Here is a 17404-nt window from a genome sequence, read left to right on the forward strand (position 1 = left end):
GGAAGTGGCTGACATGGAGAAATCCTACCAATGGTTGAAGAAAGCTGGACTCCGAGACAGCACAGAGGCACTAATCATAGCGGCACAAGAGCAAACACTAAGTTCCACATCCATAGAAGCAGGAATCTACCACATAAGACAAAACCCAAGGTGCAGACTATGCAAAGAAACCTCAGAAACAGTCCAACACATAGTGTCAGGATGCAAAATGCAGGAACAGTGTATACTGAACGCCACAATCAAGTAGCGGGAAATGTATACAGGAACATCTGTGCAGCATATGGGCTAAGCCCCCCTATGTCCAGGTCTGAGACCTCAGAAAAAGTGGTGGAAAATGAAAGGGCTAAAATCCTGTGGGACTTCAAGATCCAGACAGAAAAGCAGGTGTTGGCTAACCAACCAGACATTGTCATAGTAGACAAGTATCAGAAGACAGCAATGATAATAGATGTGGCGAGCATTTTTATTGGTATTTGGTCTCCGATCCTGGTATGTGCTGCACCCCTCCTATCCTGGTGTGCATGGCACCCCACATCCCTATCCTGGTATGCATGATACCCTCACCCCCCCTCCCAATCCTGATAGGCATGGCCCCTATTCCTCATCCTGGTATGCATGGTCCCCTCACCCCCCCTATCCTGGTATGCATGGCCCCCTCACCCCCCAATCCTGGTATGCATGGGCCTCTCACCCCCCAATCCTGGTATGTATGGTCCCCTCACCCCCTATCCTGGTATGCATGGTCCTCTCACTTCCGTATCCTAGTATGCATGGTCCTCTCACCCCCCTATCCTGGTATGCATGGTCCTCTCACCCCCCCTATCCTGGTATGCATGGTCCTCTCACCCCCCCTATCTTGGTATGCATGGTCCTCTCACCCCCCCATCCTGGTATGCATGGTCCCCTCACTCCCCTTTCATGGTATGCATGGTCCCCTCACTCCCCTTTCGTGGTATGCATGGTCCCCTCACTCCCTTTTCATGGTATGCATGGTTCCCTCACCCTCTTTTCGTGGTACGCATGGTTCCCTCACTCCTCTTTCGTGGTATGCATGCTCCCCTCACTCCCCTTTCGTGGTGTGCATGGTCCCCTCACCCTCCTTTTGTGGTATGCATGGTCCTCTCACCCCCCTTTCGTGGTAGGCATGGTCCTCCTCACCCCTATTAAACTACATATATACAAAAAAACATTTAGACTCACCCTTCTTTCCTGTGCTCCAGCGCTGTCACGTTCTGCTGGAGGCCGGGGGAGGAGTCAGGCACTGAAGTATGCGCATGCCCATAGCGCTGTTCGGCGCCATATTGCTGAAGACACACTGCAAATGTGTCTTCAGTAAAATGGCGCTGGATTGCGCTATGCGCATGAACGATTCCGGCCGCACTCCTGCCCCGGTCGAAGAGAAGCGCAGATGTAAGGTAAGTATGTAAGTATGGTGCCCTAGATCGCGGTATGCAGTGTGTACATGTACCGCCATCTCCGACGCCTTACACGCTCCTCACCGTTGGATGCCTCATTCTGTCTGGAGCCTATAAAGGCTTCAGACAGAGTGACGCTTAGCCCGTTACAGTATATTATAGATACACATATATATATATATAATATTTATTACATATACAGTGCCTTGCGAAAGTATTCGGCCCCCTGGAACTTTTCAACCTTTTCCCACATATCATCCTTCAAACATAAAGATACCAAATGTAAATTTTTGGTGAAGAATCAACAACAAGTGGGACACAATTGTGAAGTTGAACAAAATTTATTGGTTATTTAAATTTTTGTGGAAATTCAAAAACTGAAAAGTGGGGCATGCAATATTATTCGGCCCCTTTAACTTAATATCTTGTTGCGCCACCTTTTGCTGCAAGTCGCTTGGGGTATGTCTCTATCAGTTTTGTACATTGAGACTGAAATTCTTGCCCATTCTTCCTTGGCAAACAGCTCTAGCTCAATGATGTTTGATGGAGAACAGCAGTTTTCAGCTCTTTCCACAGATTCTCGATTGGATTCAGGTCTGGACTTTGACTTGGCCATTCTAACACCTGGATAAGTTTATTTGTGAACCATTCCATTGTAGATTTTGCTTTATGTTTGGGATCATTGTCTTGTTGAAAGACAAATCTCCGTCCCAGTCTCAGGTCTTTTGCAGACAGGATTTCTTCAAGAATTGTCCTGTATTTGGCTTCATCCATCTTCCCAGCAATTTTAACCATCTTCTCTGTCCCTGCTGAAGAAAAGCAGCCCCAAACCATGATGCTGCCACCACCATGTTTGACAGTGGGGATGGTGTGTTCAGGGTGATGAGCTGTGTTGCCTTTACTCCATATCGTTTGGCATTGTTGCCAAAAAGTTCGATTTTGTTTTCATCTGACCAGAGCACCTTCTTCCACATGTTTGGTGTGTCTCCCAGGTGCAAACTTTAAAAGACACTTTTTATGCCACCCGCTACAGGGCAATGGGAAGAGAGCTGGTAAGTGCCGGAATTGGCACATCTTACAGATGTGCCTTTTCTGGGGTGGCTGGGGGCAGATTTTTTAGCTGGGGGGGTCCAAAAACAATGGTCCCTCTCTAGGCTATTAATATCTGCCCTCAGTCACTGGTTTGCCCTCTCTGGTGGAGAAAATTGGGCGGGAGCCCACGCCAGTTTTTTCCATGAATTAATCCTTTAAATTAACACCTACAGCTCAAAAATTTAACACACACTACACTTCTAACATTATTAGTGAGGGACATATATAAATCTAACGGATATGCAATGGTTTACTGTATATAAACCATGTCTCATATCCTGTCGGGTTCTATAATGATTTTACAGAAGCCGACAATTGAATTTTCACCTATTCTGCTATCTATATCTCTATAAAATATATATAAATCGGGCAAGAAAAAAATGGATGATGCGAGCTGCCCACATTTCATCATCATCCATATTTCTCTCTAGTGTGATTCTGGCCTTATACTTAGAATTATAGTTTATTCGGTCCCCCATGACAGCACCACAAGAGAAGGGATCCGCCCTTCAGGGACAGGAAACCTACAGATACAAAAGGGCGGCACCTCTCCCATGCATCAGTTGATTTCCTGTCCCTGACTGGGACCCTGTTCCTACAGATAACTGTGAGGATTCGATGGATCCCAGGCCCTGGTTGATTCAGGTAGCAGTGTTCCGGTATCCTGTGAGGATCGGGACGTCTCAAAGCTAGGGGCGTGACCGTTCCAGGGGAGGAAGAGGCACCTGGGCCAGGACCTGCTGACCTGGATATCCAGGGAGAGACGTGCATAAAGATGAACACTACAAAAGACCCATGGCAATATGGGTAGTGGCCAGGCAAGTGGTCGGTCCAGCCGCAGGAGCTCCTCCTAAGTGGAGGAGTCTGTAGCGTCGGCTGAGATTTGCCACCTCGTAATCCATTACCTACTTACTGCAACAATGGTAAGTGATCTTCATGAATGTTTACTCGGTGATGCAGTCTTCCCCTTATTTTTCCTGTACTGCCAGGGAAAGGAATGTACAGGGAAGTCAGCCCCCTGCCGGACTCCTGTCCAAAAAGGTTATGTCAGCCCTGTGTCCAGCAGATGTGAGGCTTCATTGGGGGGCGAGTCATCAGCCGCTAGAGTAGGGTACATTACCTCATGCTTTCCCCACCACACATAGCGGAAGAGACACCCAACTTCAACGCAATCCTGAAGGAGATTATTAGAGTGGAAGTGAGGGAGTCCATGAAGTCCCTATCCCAGGGAGAGAGTTCCAAAGGGAAGGGGAAAGAATGTAAAGCAAGCTTTCCGAATTCGGACTCCTCTATTGACTATATGAGGAATGGGGATTCCTCCGGCTCATCTCCTTCATCTTCTTCCTCGGAAAAGGACTCTGGCCACTTCTGCTTTCCCTTAGACCACGTGGACAAATTAGTAAAGGTGGTCAGAGGCACTATGCTAGAGTCCAGACAGAACGTTCTGTGCAGGACGTCATGTTCAGGGGATTAGATCAGAGCAAGCCTAGGTCTTTTCCATTAAATGAGAAAATTCAGAGCCTGGTACACTGGGAATGGAAGAGGCTGGAAAAAAGGGGCTCCTTGTCTCTGACATTTGAGCAAAGTTACTGTCACGTGGACCCGTCCTGTGTGACACGACCCGCAGGCCGGTAACTAAAACAACAAGACATGGCACGTGTAACTGTCCTGTGTGACACGACCCGCAGGCTGGTAACTAAAACAAGAAGACACGGGGGAAGGGAAACAGTTACAACGGTGGGCCTTGCGATAGGGAACGGGGATGTGGAGACCTTCTGCACTCCCCTGAGTCAGTGTCCCTCACACTCCTAACGTTCCCTATACAGGCTCCTCACCTGTCGTCGAGCCGGAACCTGTCACCCTAGCACACCCTACACCTATCCCTTGCTAGGGAGCTGGGTGATGCAGGCACTGGCCCCACCGCTGTACTAATACACACCAGGGAAAAATGCAAACAGGGAAACACCACTTAGCTTTGCTCTGTTGCTATTGCTCCCAGCAACAGAGTCCAACACCAAAGTTCAGCTTCACCCCTGAAGCTCGACACCTGAGTTCAGCTTCCATCTGAAGCTATACACCAGAGCTCCCCTGAGATGCCAGGAATTCTTCTCTGTAGTCCCTTTCTCCACCAGACTTGGTTGAAAATGAGCAATATCACCAACACCTGCTCATAGACCATGTGACCCTAACGGCCACCGGGGGCAAAACTAGAACTGAAACCACCAGCATGGATCATGACAGTTACCTCTTCGAGGATCCCATAGTAAATACTTGAGATAAAGCCCCGAAACTTGATGCGGCAGTGGCCAAGGCATCAAAGCAGTCCTCATTGCCCTTTGAGGACTTGGGGACCGTGAAGGACCCTCTGGATAGGAAGGCTGACACATTCCTTAAGGGGGCATGGGAGATGTCGGCAGGATCCCTGAGGCCAGTAGTGTCATAGACTTGTACGGCCAGGTCAATGATGGTCTGGCTGGACCAACTAGAGACTCAGTTGAAAGGGGAGAGAGGTAGAGGATTCTACTCGCCCCTATTTTTGGTTGGGAAACCGGATGGCTCTTTCAGGACTATCATTAATCTTCTAGTCCTAAATGAGTTTTTGGTAGTGCGCCACTTCAAGATCGAATCGATTGGCTCAGCAATAAACTAATTTTTGAAAAATGTTTATAGCAGTGTTGGATCTAAAAGATGCATACTACCATGTGCCTTTTCACGCAGATCATCAGCGGTTCCTCAGGGTGGCAGTAATCATGTGGAGTGCAGTTCAATATTTCCATTTTTTTAGAGCTCTTCCCATTGACCTTGCGGTTGCCCCTCACATTTTTACAAAGATAGTTGCCGAGGTCATGGCCCATCTGCATGAGACCGACATCCTGATTATTCCCTACTTGGACGACTTTCTTATTGTAGACAGAACCCCAGATCATTGTTTGGTTCAGGTAGAGAGGACAATGTCCACTCTGGAATACTTGGAGTGGCTACTGAACATTAAAAAAATCTCAGCTAAAACCCCTAAAGGTGCAGCAGTTTCTGGGCTTCATTCTGGACTCAGAAAGACAGGAGTGTTGTCTACCACCTGACAAGCTGATTCACCTTTGGCTCCAGGTTTTGAGAGCATCAATCAATCCCACCATGTCCCTTAGGTGGGCTATGTCCCTGTTGGGTTCTCTAATCTCCTGCATCCCGGCGGTCAGGTGGGTGCAATTTCATACAAAGACCTTGCAAAGATACGTCTTAGTTAATGATAGGGCCTATGGGATCAACAGGTAGAGCATTCATCTAACCTGAAGGAGCTAACAGCAGTAGAAATGGCAGTTGAAAGACTCCTTATATACCTGCAGGGTCATCACGTAAGAATCCTCTCTGACAATCAGGTAGCAGTGACGTACATCAACCACCAGGGTGGAACTCGATCCAAACCCCTAATGGAAGTAACAGAGTGGCTGTTTCAAACAGCAGAGGAGCATTTTCTATCTGACAGCACTGCACATAAAAGGAAAAGACAATATCAGGGCAGACTTTTTGAGCCACAACTTACTAAGACAGGGAGAATGGACACTGAAAGGTGCCATCTTTGACCAGATTGTGCGGATGTGGGGTTGGCCAGATGTAGACCTCTTTGCCACCAGGAAAAACAGGAAAGTGAAACATTTCTGTTCTCTCGACTACAGTGAGAGTCTTCTGGTGATTGATGCCTTCTTGATAAAGTGGGACTTCAACCTGAGTTATGCCTCTTCCCCCTTAGCCCTTTTGCCTCTAGTGGTGAGAAAGATCAGAGAAGACAGGGCAAAGATTATAGTAATTGTCCCCTTTTGGCCCAGAAGGGCATGGTTCTCATGGCTGAGGACCATGTCGGTCTCCGATCCATGGGTGCTACCGGAACATTGGGATCTCCTCTCTCTAGGTCCAGTCTACCATCCACAAGTGGCAGGCCTCCACCTGACAGCGTGGAATTTGAAAGGTCGTTACTGAGAGATAAAGGATTCTCCCCCAATTTGATAGACACTCTCCTAAAGAATAGGAAGGTAATTACGACCAGGATTTACACCAGGACCTGGAGAAAATTTCTAGCTACCTCAGAATTTAGAGCCACGGAGGAGGTGCCAATAGGTCAAATTCTGGAGTTCCTTCAGAAGCGTCTGGAGATGGGTTTTTCCACTAGTACCCTTAAGATGCAGGTGTCAGCCCTGGGGGCCTTATTTAGCTGCAACATCGCTAGTAATTACTGTGTCACCAGGTTTATCAACGCGTCAAGCAGATCTTGGCCCATTGATAGAGAAAAGATTATGCCGTGGGACATAAACTTGGTACTCACAGCCATGACTGAACCCCCGTTTGAGCCCATTATCTTTGCCTTGGTAGCCTTCTTAGTCGCATTAACATCGGCGTGGAGGGTGAGTGATATCTAAGCTCTTTCTAGACTCCCTCCATATACACAGTTCCTGGATGACAGGGTAATTCTTAGGCCAGATCCAGCTTACTTACCCAAGGAAGCCTCCAGATTCCACAGGTTGCAGGAGATAGTCCTTCCTTCTTTCCTCCCCAATCCTACTAACTAGAAAGAAGCTCCATACTTTAGATGTTAGGAGATGCCTGCTAGAGTATCTATCGGTTATTAATCCTTGGAAGAAGGACAATGCCTTGTTTTAGACCCTTCCTGGCGCCCTGGAAGGGTACAGAGTGTCAAAGAGTACTTTAGCTAGGTGGTGTGATGCTAGTCACTTCTCACGGCTAAGCCATAAGTCAGCTAAGCCATAAATCAGAGTAGTCAGGGTGTCCAAGGACACAAGCCAGGAGGGTACGTCATAAACAGAAGGTAGAGACAAAAGCATAGTCAGGTAATGTTGCGAGGTCAGAGTACCGGAAGGATAACAGATTAGAGCTGAAGGGGTTAAACAGGCAGATGGTTGGAACGAAGTCCAAGGTCAGGCAAAAGATCAAGCATATAGAACTCAAGGCACAGGGAGCGCAAAGCATAAACCTCATAAGATGAATGTACGTCTGGCAGTGGTCTGTGAGGAGCTGCTCAGTTAGGCTGGTTTCACATTCGCGCTTTTTAAGCGCACGCACGGCCGGGGGTAGCTCCGCCCCCGAGCCGGCTCTCTGCCCGGCGTGCCCGCCCCTTCCTTGTAGCGCCGCCTCCTAGCGCACAGCGGCGCCTGCGATCGGCGCACCCTATCTTTAGCATAGGGTGCGCAGATCGTGCGCAGGCCGTGCGCTAGTTGCGCTTTGACCTGCGCTGCGCACTTTTGACGGTGCGCCGTGCGCGCCAAAATCCAAAAAGTTTGATTTTGGCGCGCACGGCGCACCGTCAAAAGTGCGCAGCGCAGGTCAAAGCGCAACTAGCGCACGGCCTGCGCACGATCTGCGCACCCTATGCTAAAGATAGGGTGCGCCGATCGCAGGCGCCGCTGTGCGCTAGGAGGCGGCGCTACAAGGAAGGGGCGGGCACGCCGAGCAGAGAGCCGGCTCGGGGGCGGAGCTACCCCCGGCCGTGCGTGCGCTTAAAAAGCGCGAATGTGAAACCAGCCTTAAGTAGGCATGGCCATTACCCAGGATAATGAACACCTGAGACAGCCGACGCCTTCCAGTCACAGATAGGCTAGTCGAGCTGTCAATAAACACACTGACAGCTCAGCACACCCCTGAACCAGACTGGATGGTCATGCTGTCAATCAAAATACTGACAGCTTCAGCACGCCCCTGTACCAGATTGGATGGCCAAGCTGTCAGTGACTGCATCCCAGACACCCTGAGGGGTGGAACTGTGACAGGTGGATTAGGAAAGCTATTTCTTTAGCATGTGCATCGAGCGGCAGTCCGGCACCAGAGTGGTTAAGGGCACATTCCACTCGAGCCATGGCAACCTCATGAGCAGAGTGACCAGGAGTCTCCATCGACCAGATATGTAAGGCAACTACATGGTCTTCTCCTTCCACCTTATATAATCATTATAGGTTGGATATGGGTGCTTCCTCAGCTCTTACCCTCGGTATAAGGGTGCTGCAGGCTCTGGTCCCTCCTTAAGGCAGTTATTACCTTTCTGTAATTCTCTCGTGGTGCTGTCATGGGGGACCTAATAAAGTCTTAGTTATTTACCAGTAACAGTATTTTTCAAAGCCCATGACAGCACCCTTAGATTCCCTCCCTTCATGTATGGGTGTGCACTTCTTCCTCTTATAAGTTTTCACATGTGTGAAATTGTTCGGTGTTAGAGTATTGTAAATATTTTTGCCATTAGCCATGGTAGTCCTCTTGAGCTCTGTAATCCAACTGATTCATGGGAGAGGTGCTGCCCTTTTGTATCTGTAGGTTTCCTGTCCCTGAAGGGCATATCAACTCTCTTGTGGTGTGTCATGGTCCAGTCCGGAGTTTATTTTCTGCTGTCTTCACTTAAACTTTCTGACACGTTTTCTGGCGAAAAAGATAAATTTCACATATTCAACGAGAGTTGTAAATTATGGTTTTCTCTTAGACCCCGATCGTCTGGGGATGAGACTCAGCGGGTGGGTATTATTATCTCCTTACTTAGGGAGGGTCCCCAATCCTGGGCTTTCTCAATGCCCCCTACTGCCCCTGAACGGATGCCGGTAGATAGGTTCTTTGAGGCCCTAGGACTTATCTATGACGAACCGGACCGTGTTAGGGTGGCAGAGGACACTATTATGGGTCTGGGGCATGGGAAGCACTCAGCCGAATGGTACAGCTCCGAATTCCGTCGATAGTCCACTGAGGTGTCCTGGGACGACTCCGCACTGAGATGTCTGTTCAGGAAGGGACTGTTGGATTGCTTGAAGGACGCTCTGGCTCTCCATCCACCTCCCAGCTCATTGGAGGAGGCTATGACTCAGGCTATCCGTATGGATCGGAGATTGTGGGAGAGAGGTGTTACTCAGAGAGGGATTCCGTTGATCCCTGCTTACCGTGATGTTTTGCTTCCATCTGAACCTATTGAGGTGGGAGCCACCAACCCCCAGGAGAAAGAAAGGAAACGGAGATGTGATGGAAAGTTATGTTTTTACTGCGGAGATCCCGGACACTGGAAAAAAGACTGCCCCTCCTGTCCACCGACTATCAAGCGGCTGAGTCTGGGTGATCATTGTGGAGGTCACCCAGACTCCCAGGTACCTTTTTCTTCATTTTCAAAGATACTGTTAAAGGTGGAACTTGGTGTTGAGAATGGCTTTTTCCATACTTCGGCTTTTGTAGACTGTGGGTCATCCCTGAACCTGATTGACTCTAAGCTGGCGGCCCGCTGTAGGTTAGGGACAGTTAGGTTGGAGACTCCCTTAAAAATTGTGGCTATTGATGCTACACCTCTCACTAAGGATGGTCTCCATTTCTGTTTTAAAGAATTCACCCTCAGGGTGGGGGTCCTACACCAGGAGCGCATGTCATGCTTTGTTTTGGATAACCTCCCTGCTGGCCTGGTGTTAGGGTTTCCCTGGTTGCAACGGCATAACCCGGTTATTGACTGGGGGTCCCGGGATATTGTTAAATGGGGACCTGGTTGTTCTGAAAATTGTCTTGCCACTATGTCTACGTCATCCTTCAGTATGGAGGGTATTCCGGAGTACCTGAAGGATTTTGAGGATGTGTTCTCCGAAAAGGAGGCTGAGGTTCTACCACCACACCGCCCATTCGATTGTGCTGTTGATCTTGTTCCCGGTGCCAAGTTGCCCAAAGCCTGTCTGTACAATCTCTCCGGCCCTGAGCGGGCTGCTATGAAGGAGTATATCTCTGAGAGCCTCTGTAAAGGGCATATACGGCCATCTATCTCTCCCGTGGCGGCGGGGTTCTTTTTTGTAAAAAAAAAAGGATGGTGGTTTACGCCCGCCTCGATTTTCGAGAACTGAATAAGATAACCATAAGAAACACATCCTCTCCCACTGATACCTGATTTGTTCAATCAATTGTCGGGGGCCAGGTGGTTCTTTAAGTTGGACCTCAGGGGAGCATACAATCTCATCCGTATGCGGGAGGGGGATGAGTGGAAAACTGCGTTTCTCACCTCTGAGGGTCTGTTTGAAAATTTGGTTATGCCGTTCGGTTTGACTAACGCACCAGCGGTATTCCAGAATTTCATTAACCATGTTTTTTCTGATTTTATTGTACACTTTGTAGTAGTTTATCTTGATGATATACTCATATATTCTTCTGATAGACAAAGTCACATGGGTCATCTTCGTGCGTTTCTCCAGAGGCTCAGGGAGAACTCACTCTTTGCCAAACTGGAGAAATGTTCATTTTTTACTCAAGAATTGTCCTTTCTAGGGGTCATTCTGTCCGTTGAGGGGTTTCGTATGGACCCTAGGAAGGTACAGGCCACTGTGGATTGGGTGCAACCCAGAGATCTCAAGGGTCTTCAGCGATTTCTGGGTTTCGCCAATTACTATAGAAAATTCATCAAGGGGTTCTCTCAAGTGGTCAAACCCCTCACTGAACTCACCCAAAAGGGGGCTGATCTCAAAAACTGGTCAGCTCCAGCTATGGCGGCGTTTTCTTTGTTATAAAAAGTTTCATGACTGCTCCGTTACTGGTTCAACCTGATTTGTCTAAACCATTCATCACAGAAGTGGATGCCTCTGAGGTGGGAGTGGGAGCTGTGTTGTCCCAGGGCCCCACCACATTAACTAACTTAAGACCCTGTGCCGCCTTTTCTAAAAAAAATTTAACTCTGCAGAGAGGAGTTATGATGTGGGTAACCGAGAGTTGTTGGCCATTAAATTAGCTTTTGAAGAATCGAGGCATTTTTTGAAGGTGGCTGTCCATCGTATCACTGTCATTACAAATCACAAGAACCTGTCTGACTCCAAGATAGGCAAGGTGGTCACTTTTTTCTTCCCCGATTTCAGTTTACCATCACTTTCAGACCCAGGGTCCAAGAATGTGAAGGCGGATGCCTTGTCTCACAGCCTAGATCCGGTATCGCCTCCTGAGCCTCCTTGCTCCATTCTTCAGCGCGGGGTGGTGGTGGCTGTGGTGTCCCCGAGATTAGAGCAGGACATTTGTGAGGCCCAATCTCTTGCTCCTCCGTCCATACCTGAAATAAGCTCTTTGTTCCTGTTCAGTATCGTTTAAGGGTGCTTCGGGAGTTCCACGACTCGGCTCTGAGTGGGCATCCTGGATTCTCGGCCACTCGTAAAGCCATCACTAGGCTGTTCTGGTGGCCCCCGTTGACTTCTGACGTCACTGGCTTTGTGTCCTCCTGTGACATTTGTGCCCGGGCTAAAGCCTCCCACAACCGGCCGGCCGGGGAATTGGTGCCACTGCCAATTCCGGATAGACCGTGGACTCATCTGTCCATGGATTTTATCACCGATCTCTCCCCCTCTAATGGCAAAACCGTGATCTGGGTAGTGGTGGATAGGTTCAGTAAACAATCACATTTTGTACCATTAACGGGCCTTCCTAATGCTGAGACTCTATCTAAACTATTCATTGAGCATGTGATCCGGTTGCATGGTGTGCCTGTCAGTGTGGTGTCTGATAGAGGGGTGCAATTCGTGGCAAAATTCTGGAGGGCTTTTTGTAAAATGCTGGGCATCAGTCTGACCTTTTCATCGGCCTACGATCCCGAGACCAATGGTCAGACTGAAAGGACCAATCAGTCTTTGGAGCAGATTCTATGGTGTCTGGTCACATCCAGACAGGATGATAGTGCTCTGTGATACCTATAGCGGAATTCGCTTTCAATAATCGTGTCAATCAGTTTACTGGTACTTCTCCTTTCTTCTGTAACTACGGGTTTCACCCTCATTTTGGTGAATTTTCCCAACTGGATTCGGAGTGTCCAGGGGCTGATTCGGCCTTTTTGGGGTTGGGGGAGGTTTGGAGGGAGGTTCAGGGGAACATTGGGGAGGCTCAAGGCAAATATACATTTTTTGTGGATAAACGACGCTCTGTCGGGCCAGCTTATCAGATGGGGGATAAGGTATGGTTATCCACCAAAAATATAAGGCTGAGAATTCCCTCTGCTAAGTTGGGTCCCAAGTTTATTGGTCCGTATGAAATTTTAGAGGTGATTAATCCTGTGGCCTTTCGCCTGCGTTTGCCTCCGTCATTGCAGATCCCTAATGTGTTCCATAAGGCGCTTCTGAAGCCATCAGTGCCTTCCTCTGATGAGTCTCCCTCGCACCCGCCGCCTGTTATGGTAGATGGCCAGACCGAGTACGAGGTGGAACAGGTGGTGGATTCTCGTATGCTCCGCCGTTCACTTCAGTACTTAGTCCATTGGAAAGGGTACGGTCCTGAGGATTGGTCATGGGTGCCGGCGCGTTCGGTCCATGCGGATCGGTTGGTCCGGGCCTTTGACGCTCGTCATCCAGGGAAGCCTGGGGGTCCGGTGGCCCCCCATTGAGAGGGGGGGTACTGTCATGGTCCAGTCCGGAGTTTATTTTCTGCTGTCTTCACTCTGGACTGGTCATGCGGGAGTTAATCTCAGCCTCGTTCTGGAGCTAGCTGGGCTATTTCAGTCTCTCACAGCCTGCTGACCAGTGTTAGTGATAGCTCAAGATTGCAGTTTAGAGCCTCTGACCCTTGTACCTTGGTGATCCTCCTGCCTATGACTAGTATCCACGTGTATGACCCGGACTGATCTCTGACCCCGTCTCTTGGTATTCGTCTCTGCTGCTACATTCCCTCTCTGGCATTTGACTTCCTGGCTTGTACTTCGACCACGTATTTTGCCTCACGTTTTTGGACCCCTTGCTCATGTTTTGGCTTTCTGACCCTCGGCTTGGTATTTTGTCTACGTGTATTGCTGCTCCTTCTGGTACGTCTGCTCCTGCTAGTTTCTGACTCGGTTCATCTGACCATTCTCTCTCGTTACCTGTCACACCTGTGCTATGGCTCAGTGTTGCTACTCTTAGTGTGTAACCTCTCTTCCCTCACCAGCTCCCCCTGGTGGAGGTTTCACTACATTGTGCTGTCATGGGCTCTGAAGAATACTGTTACTGGTAAGTAACGAAGACTTTCAGCTATATTCCTTTGCTCGTTGGGTTTCCATGTGTAAATTAGAAATAGGATGATCCCTCTACACTGTGACATCCCTTCAAATACTTGTAGACAGTTACTAAGTCTCATTTTAACCTTCTTTTTTGGAAGTCAACATTCCCAAATACTTTAACCGCTCCTCGTAGGACATACTTTGCAGTCCGCTCACCATTCTGGTATTTCTTCTCTGAACTTGCTCCCGCTTTTCAAGGTTTTTTTTTTTTTAATGAGGTGCCCAGAACTGGACAGAGAATTCCAGAAGAGATCTGATCAAGGAGAAGTAGACGACAATAATTACTTGATGTGATCTAGACTCTATGCTTCTCTTAATACATCACAAAACTTGTGTAATGAGAATGGTGGAGATGGCAGGATTAGAGCTGATCATAGATGTGACTTCTCCATCTATCTGTGACTTTTACAATATTTGTTTCAGGGTGAAGATCTGACCCATATTAATACTACAGAGACATATGTGAGGGGTGATGAGCAGTGTAAAGAGGAGATTCCTACATATGGCTACCCAGGTGAGTAGTAACCACTAAATGCAGAGAAATAACAGATTTTTCTCAGTCACCGGCTGTGACTGCTTTATCGGTCATGTAGTCCGGCTGTATCACAATCGTGCGATCACCAGTTTTCCTCTAGACCACAACATTCTCCTCCACCAAAAACTGTTTAACTCCTTTCCTACAATGGACGTAATATTCTGTGCATGTGACCTGGGACCTAATTCCCATGGACGGAATATTACGTCTAATGCGATCAGCTGCGCTCACGAGGGGAGCGCAGCTGATCGCGGCCGGGTGTCAGCTGATTATCACAGCTGACACCCGGCACAATATGTCAGGGGCGGTCACGGACCGCCCCCGACACGTTAACCCCTGGCACAGCGTTATCAAACACGATCGCGGTGTACCGGGGGTTAAAGGGAAGCATCGGCAGGGAGGGGCCTCCCTCCGTGCTTCCCTGAGCCCCCCACAGCAGCGCAATGTGCAGCGCTGCTGCGGGGGGCTCTTTCCCTGCAGGTCCCCGGATCCAATATGGCGACGGGGACCTTCGGGGGCCTGCAGGGAGCTGGCTTCCTCATGCCTGCAAAGCGCAGGCAAGGAGAAGCCTTGTGCAGTGCCTGTGACAGATTGCTGATTTGTCACAGCGATCTGTGATGTGACATATCAGCGAGCTGTGATGTGACAGATCAGCGATCTGTCACAGGACAGTGAAGTCCCACCTGGGACAATAATAAAGTTAAAAAAAAGTGTAAAAATAATTTTAAAAAAATCGCTAAATAAATAAAAAAAATATTCCCTAATAAATTCATTTTTTGGAAATAAAAAAAACAAAACAATAAAAGTACACATATTTGGTATCGCCGTGTCTGAAACGACCCGCCCTATAAAACTGTCCCATTAGTTAACCCCTTTAGAGAACCCCTTTAGAAATAAAAATAAAAAATGAAGCAAAAAATGATTTATTATCATACCGCCGAACAAAAAGTGCAATAACGCGCGATCAAAAAGACGCATATAAATATCCATGGTACTGCTGAAAACATCATCTTGTCCCGCATAAAACGAGCTGACACACAGCGTCATCAGCGAAAAAATAAAACAGTTATAGCTCGCAGAATAAAGCGATGCAAAAATAATTATTTTTTATATAAAATTGTTTTCATTGTATAAAACCGACGAAACATAAAAAAATGACCTAAATGAGGTATCGCTGTAACCGTACTGACCCGAAGAATAAAACCGCTTTATCAATTTTACCGCACGCGGAACGGTGTAAACGCAACCCCAAAAGAAATTCATGAAACGCTGGTTTTTGTTCATTCTGCGTCCCAAAAATCGGAATAAAAAGCGATCAGATGTCACGTGCCCGAAAATGATACCAATAAAAATGTCAACTCGTCCCGCAAAGAATAAGACCTCACATGACTCAGTGGGTCAAAATATCGAAAAATTATAGCTCTCAATATATGGTGATGCAAAAACTATTTTTACAATAAAAAGCGTCTTTTAGCGTGACAGCTGCCAAACATAAAAACCCACCATAAATAGTAAATCAAACCCCCCCGTTATCACCCCCTTAGTTAGGGAAAAGTAATAAAATTTAAAAAATGTATTTATTTCCATTTCCCCATTAGGGCTAGGGCTAGGGTTAGGGCTAGGGTTAGGGCTAGGGCTAGGGTTAGGGCTGAGATTAGGGTTAGGGGTGTGTTGGGGTTAGGGTTGGAGTTAGAATTGGGGGGTTTCCACTGTTTGTGCTCATCAGGTGCTCTCCAAACGCAACATGGCATCTGATCTCAATTCCAGCCAATTCTGCATTGAAAAAGTCAAATGGTGGTCCTTCCCTTCCAAGCTCTGCCATGTGCCCAAACAGTGTTTTACCCCCACATATGGGGTATCTGCCTACTCAGGACAAATTGCAAAACAACTTTTGGGGTCCAATTTCTCCTGTTACCTTTAGGAAAATAAAAAAATTGGGGCAAAAATATCATTTTTGTGGAAAAAAATATGATTTTTTTTATTTTCACGCCCGGGCGTTCTAAACTTCTGTGAAGCACTTGGGGGTTCAAAGTGCTCACCACACATCTAGATAAGTTCCGTGGGAGGTCTAGTTTCCAAAATGGGGTCATTGTGGGGAGTTTGAATAGTTTAGATGAGAAAAAAAAAAAGGGAAAAGAGACACAGGATAACATGCACACAACAGCAGAATGTCCAAGTGAAAAAAGGCTTTTATTTGACATACAATAGCCAGGAAGGTCCAAGTTTGAATAGTTTAGGCACATCAGAGGCTCTCCAAACGCACATGACACCCGCAGACCATTCCATCAAAGTCTGCATTCCAAAACGTCACTACTTCCCTTCCGAGCCCCGACGTGTGCCCATACAGTAGTTTTCTCTCACATATGGGGTATCAGCGTACTCAGGACAATCCCTGCGAGCAACCAGGGAATGTATTGGGAGCATACCAAGGGAACAACTTCTCAGACATAAAATAAAAAACAAGGAAAATTCTATTATGGAGGAGATTCCCATTATTACCCAGTATAATTCCAATAGCCAAATTCTCAAAAAAATTGTGAATAGACACTGGAAAATATTGAAAAATGATAAGGTTATTGGTACGGTTTTGCCAGCACGCCCGAGGTTTGTCTTCAGAAGGGCAAACAATCTGGGCAATCTAGTAGCCCCCTCTATCTCGAGATCTATGTCAGGATATAATTCCCATTCACAACAGCAGTTAAAGGGTTTTTTCCCTGCAGAAAATGTGCACCTTGTAGAAAATTAGGCAGTAAGAAACAATTCTCATTTATGAATAAATCAACAGAAATTCCAATCCATGATTTTAACACATGTGACACGAAGGGGGTGATATATTGTATCACGTGTCCCTGTGGTAAATTGTATATAGGACGAACAATACGTCCATTGAATGTTAGGATTGGGGAACATCTACGTAACATCTGCAAGAAGTTTACAGGCCATCCCCTTTCTAACCACTACCTCATACACCATGGGGGTTCTATAAGAAACACTAAAGTGACCGGGATCCAAATAGCTAAAAAAAGTTGGAGGAAAGGAAATTTTATTCACCAAATGTCCAGGATAGAAAGTAAATGGATATTTGAATTAAATACTCTGATTCCAAATGGTTTAAACAGCGAGATCGAGCTGTTTGTTTTTAATGTGTGATAAAACGCTATGTCTCTGTAGGCTATATAAGGGTTATTTTTACTCTCTGGGGCCATCCCTGAAGAAGGAATCTGAGAATTCCGTAACGCGTAGGATTTTCAATTGCTGTTAGCCCCCTCAGCGCTCCTTAGCGCTTTCTGCCTGTCACGTGTTATACCACGTGACTGTGACGTCAAGCAAGGTCCTTCAGCGTTTTTGGACCTT

General features: G+C 47.4%; 2 protein-coding genes across 3 annotated transcripts in view; both read left to right on the forward strand.

Moving 5' to 3' along the window:
* The window catches only part of LOC141047073 (uncharacterized), a 503490-nt gene that overhangs the window by 39403 nt on the left and 446683 nt on the right, over positions 1-17404 (forward strand). The window lies entirely within an intron of this gene.
* LOC141047077 (oocyte zinc finger protein XlCOF7.1-like) overlaps positions 1-17404 on the forward strand; it is a 30558-nt gene that overhangs the window by 7513 nt on the left and 5641 nt on the right. For both annotated transcript variants that reach the window (XM_073542020.1, XM_073542021.1), the window contains exon 5: positions 13939-14029. In XM_073542020.1, coding sequence (XP_073398121.1) covers positions 13939-14029 — 91 coding nt within the window. The remainder of the gene's footprint in view (positions 1-13938; positions 14030-17404) is intronic.

This window comes from Dendrobates tinctorius, unplaced genomic scaffold, assembly GCF_039654945.1.
Source record: "Dendrobates tinctorius isolate UK_male_01 unplaced genomic scaffold, ASM3965494v1 ptg000126l, whole genome shotgun sequence".
Taxonomy (NCBI): Eukaryota; Metazoa; Chordata; class Amphibia; order Anura; family Dendrobatidae; genus Dendrobates; species Dendrobates tinctorius.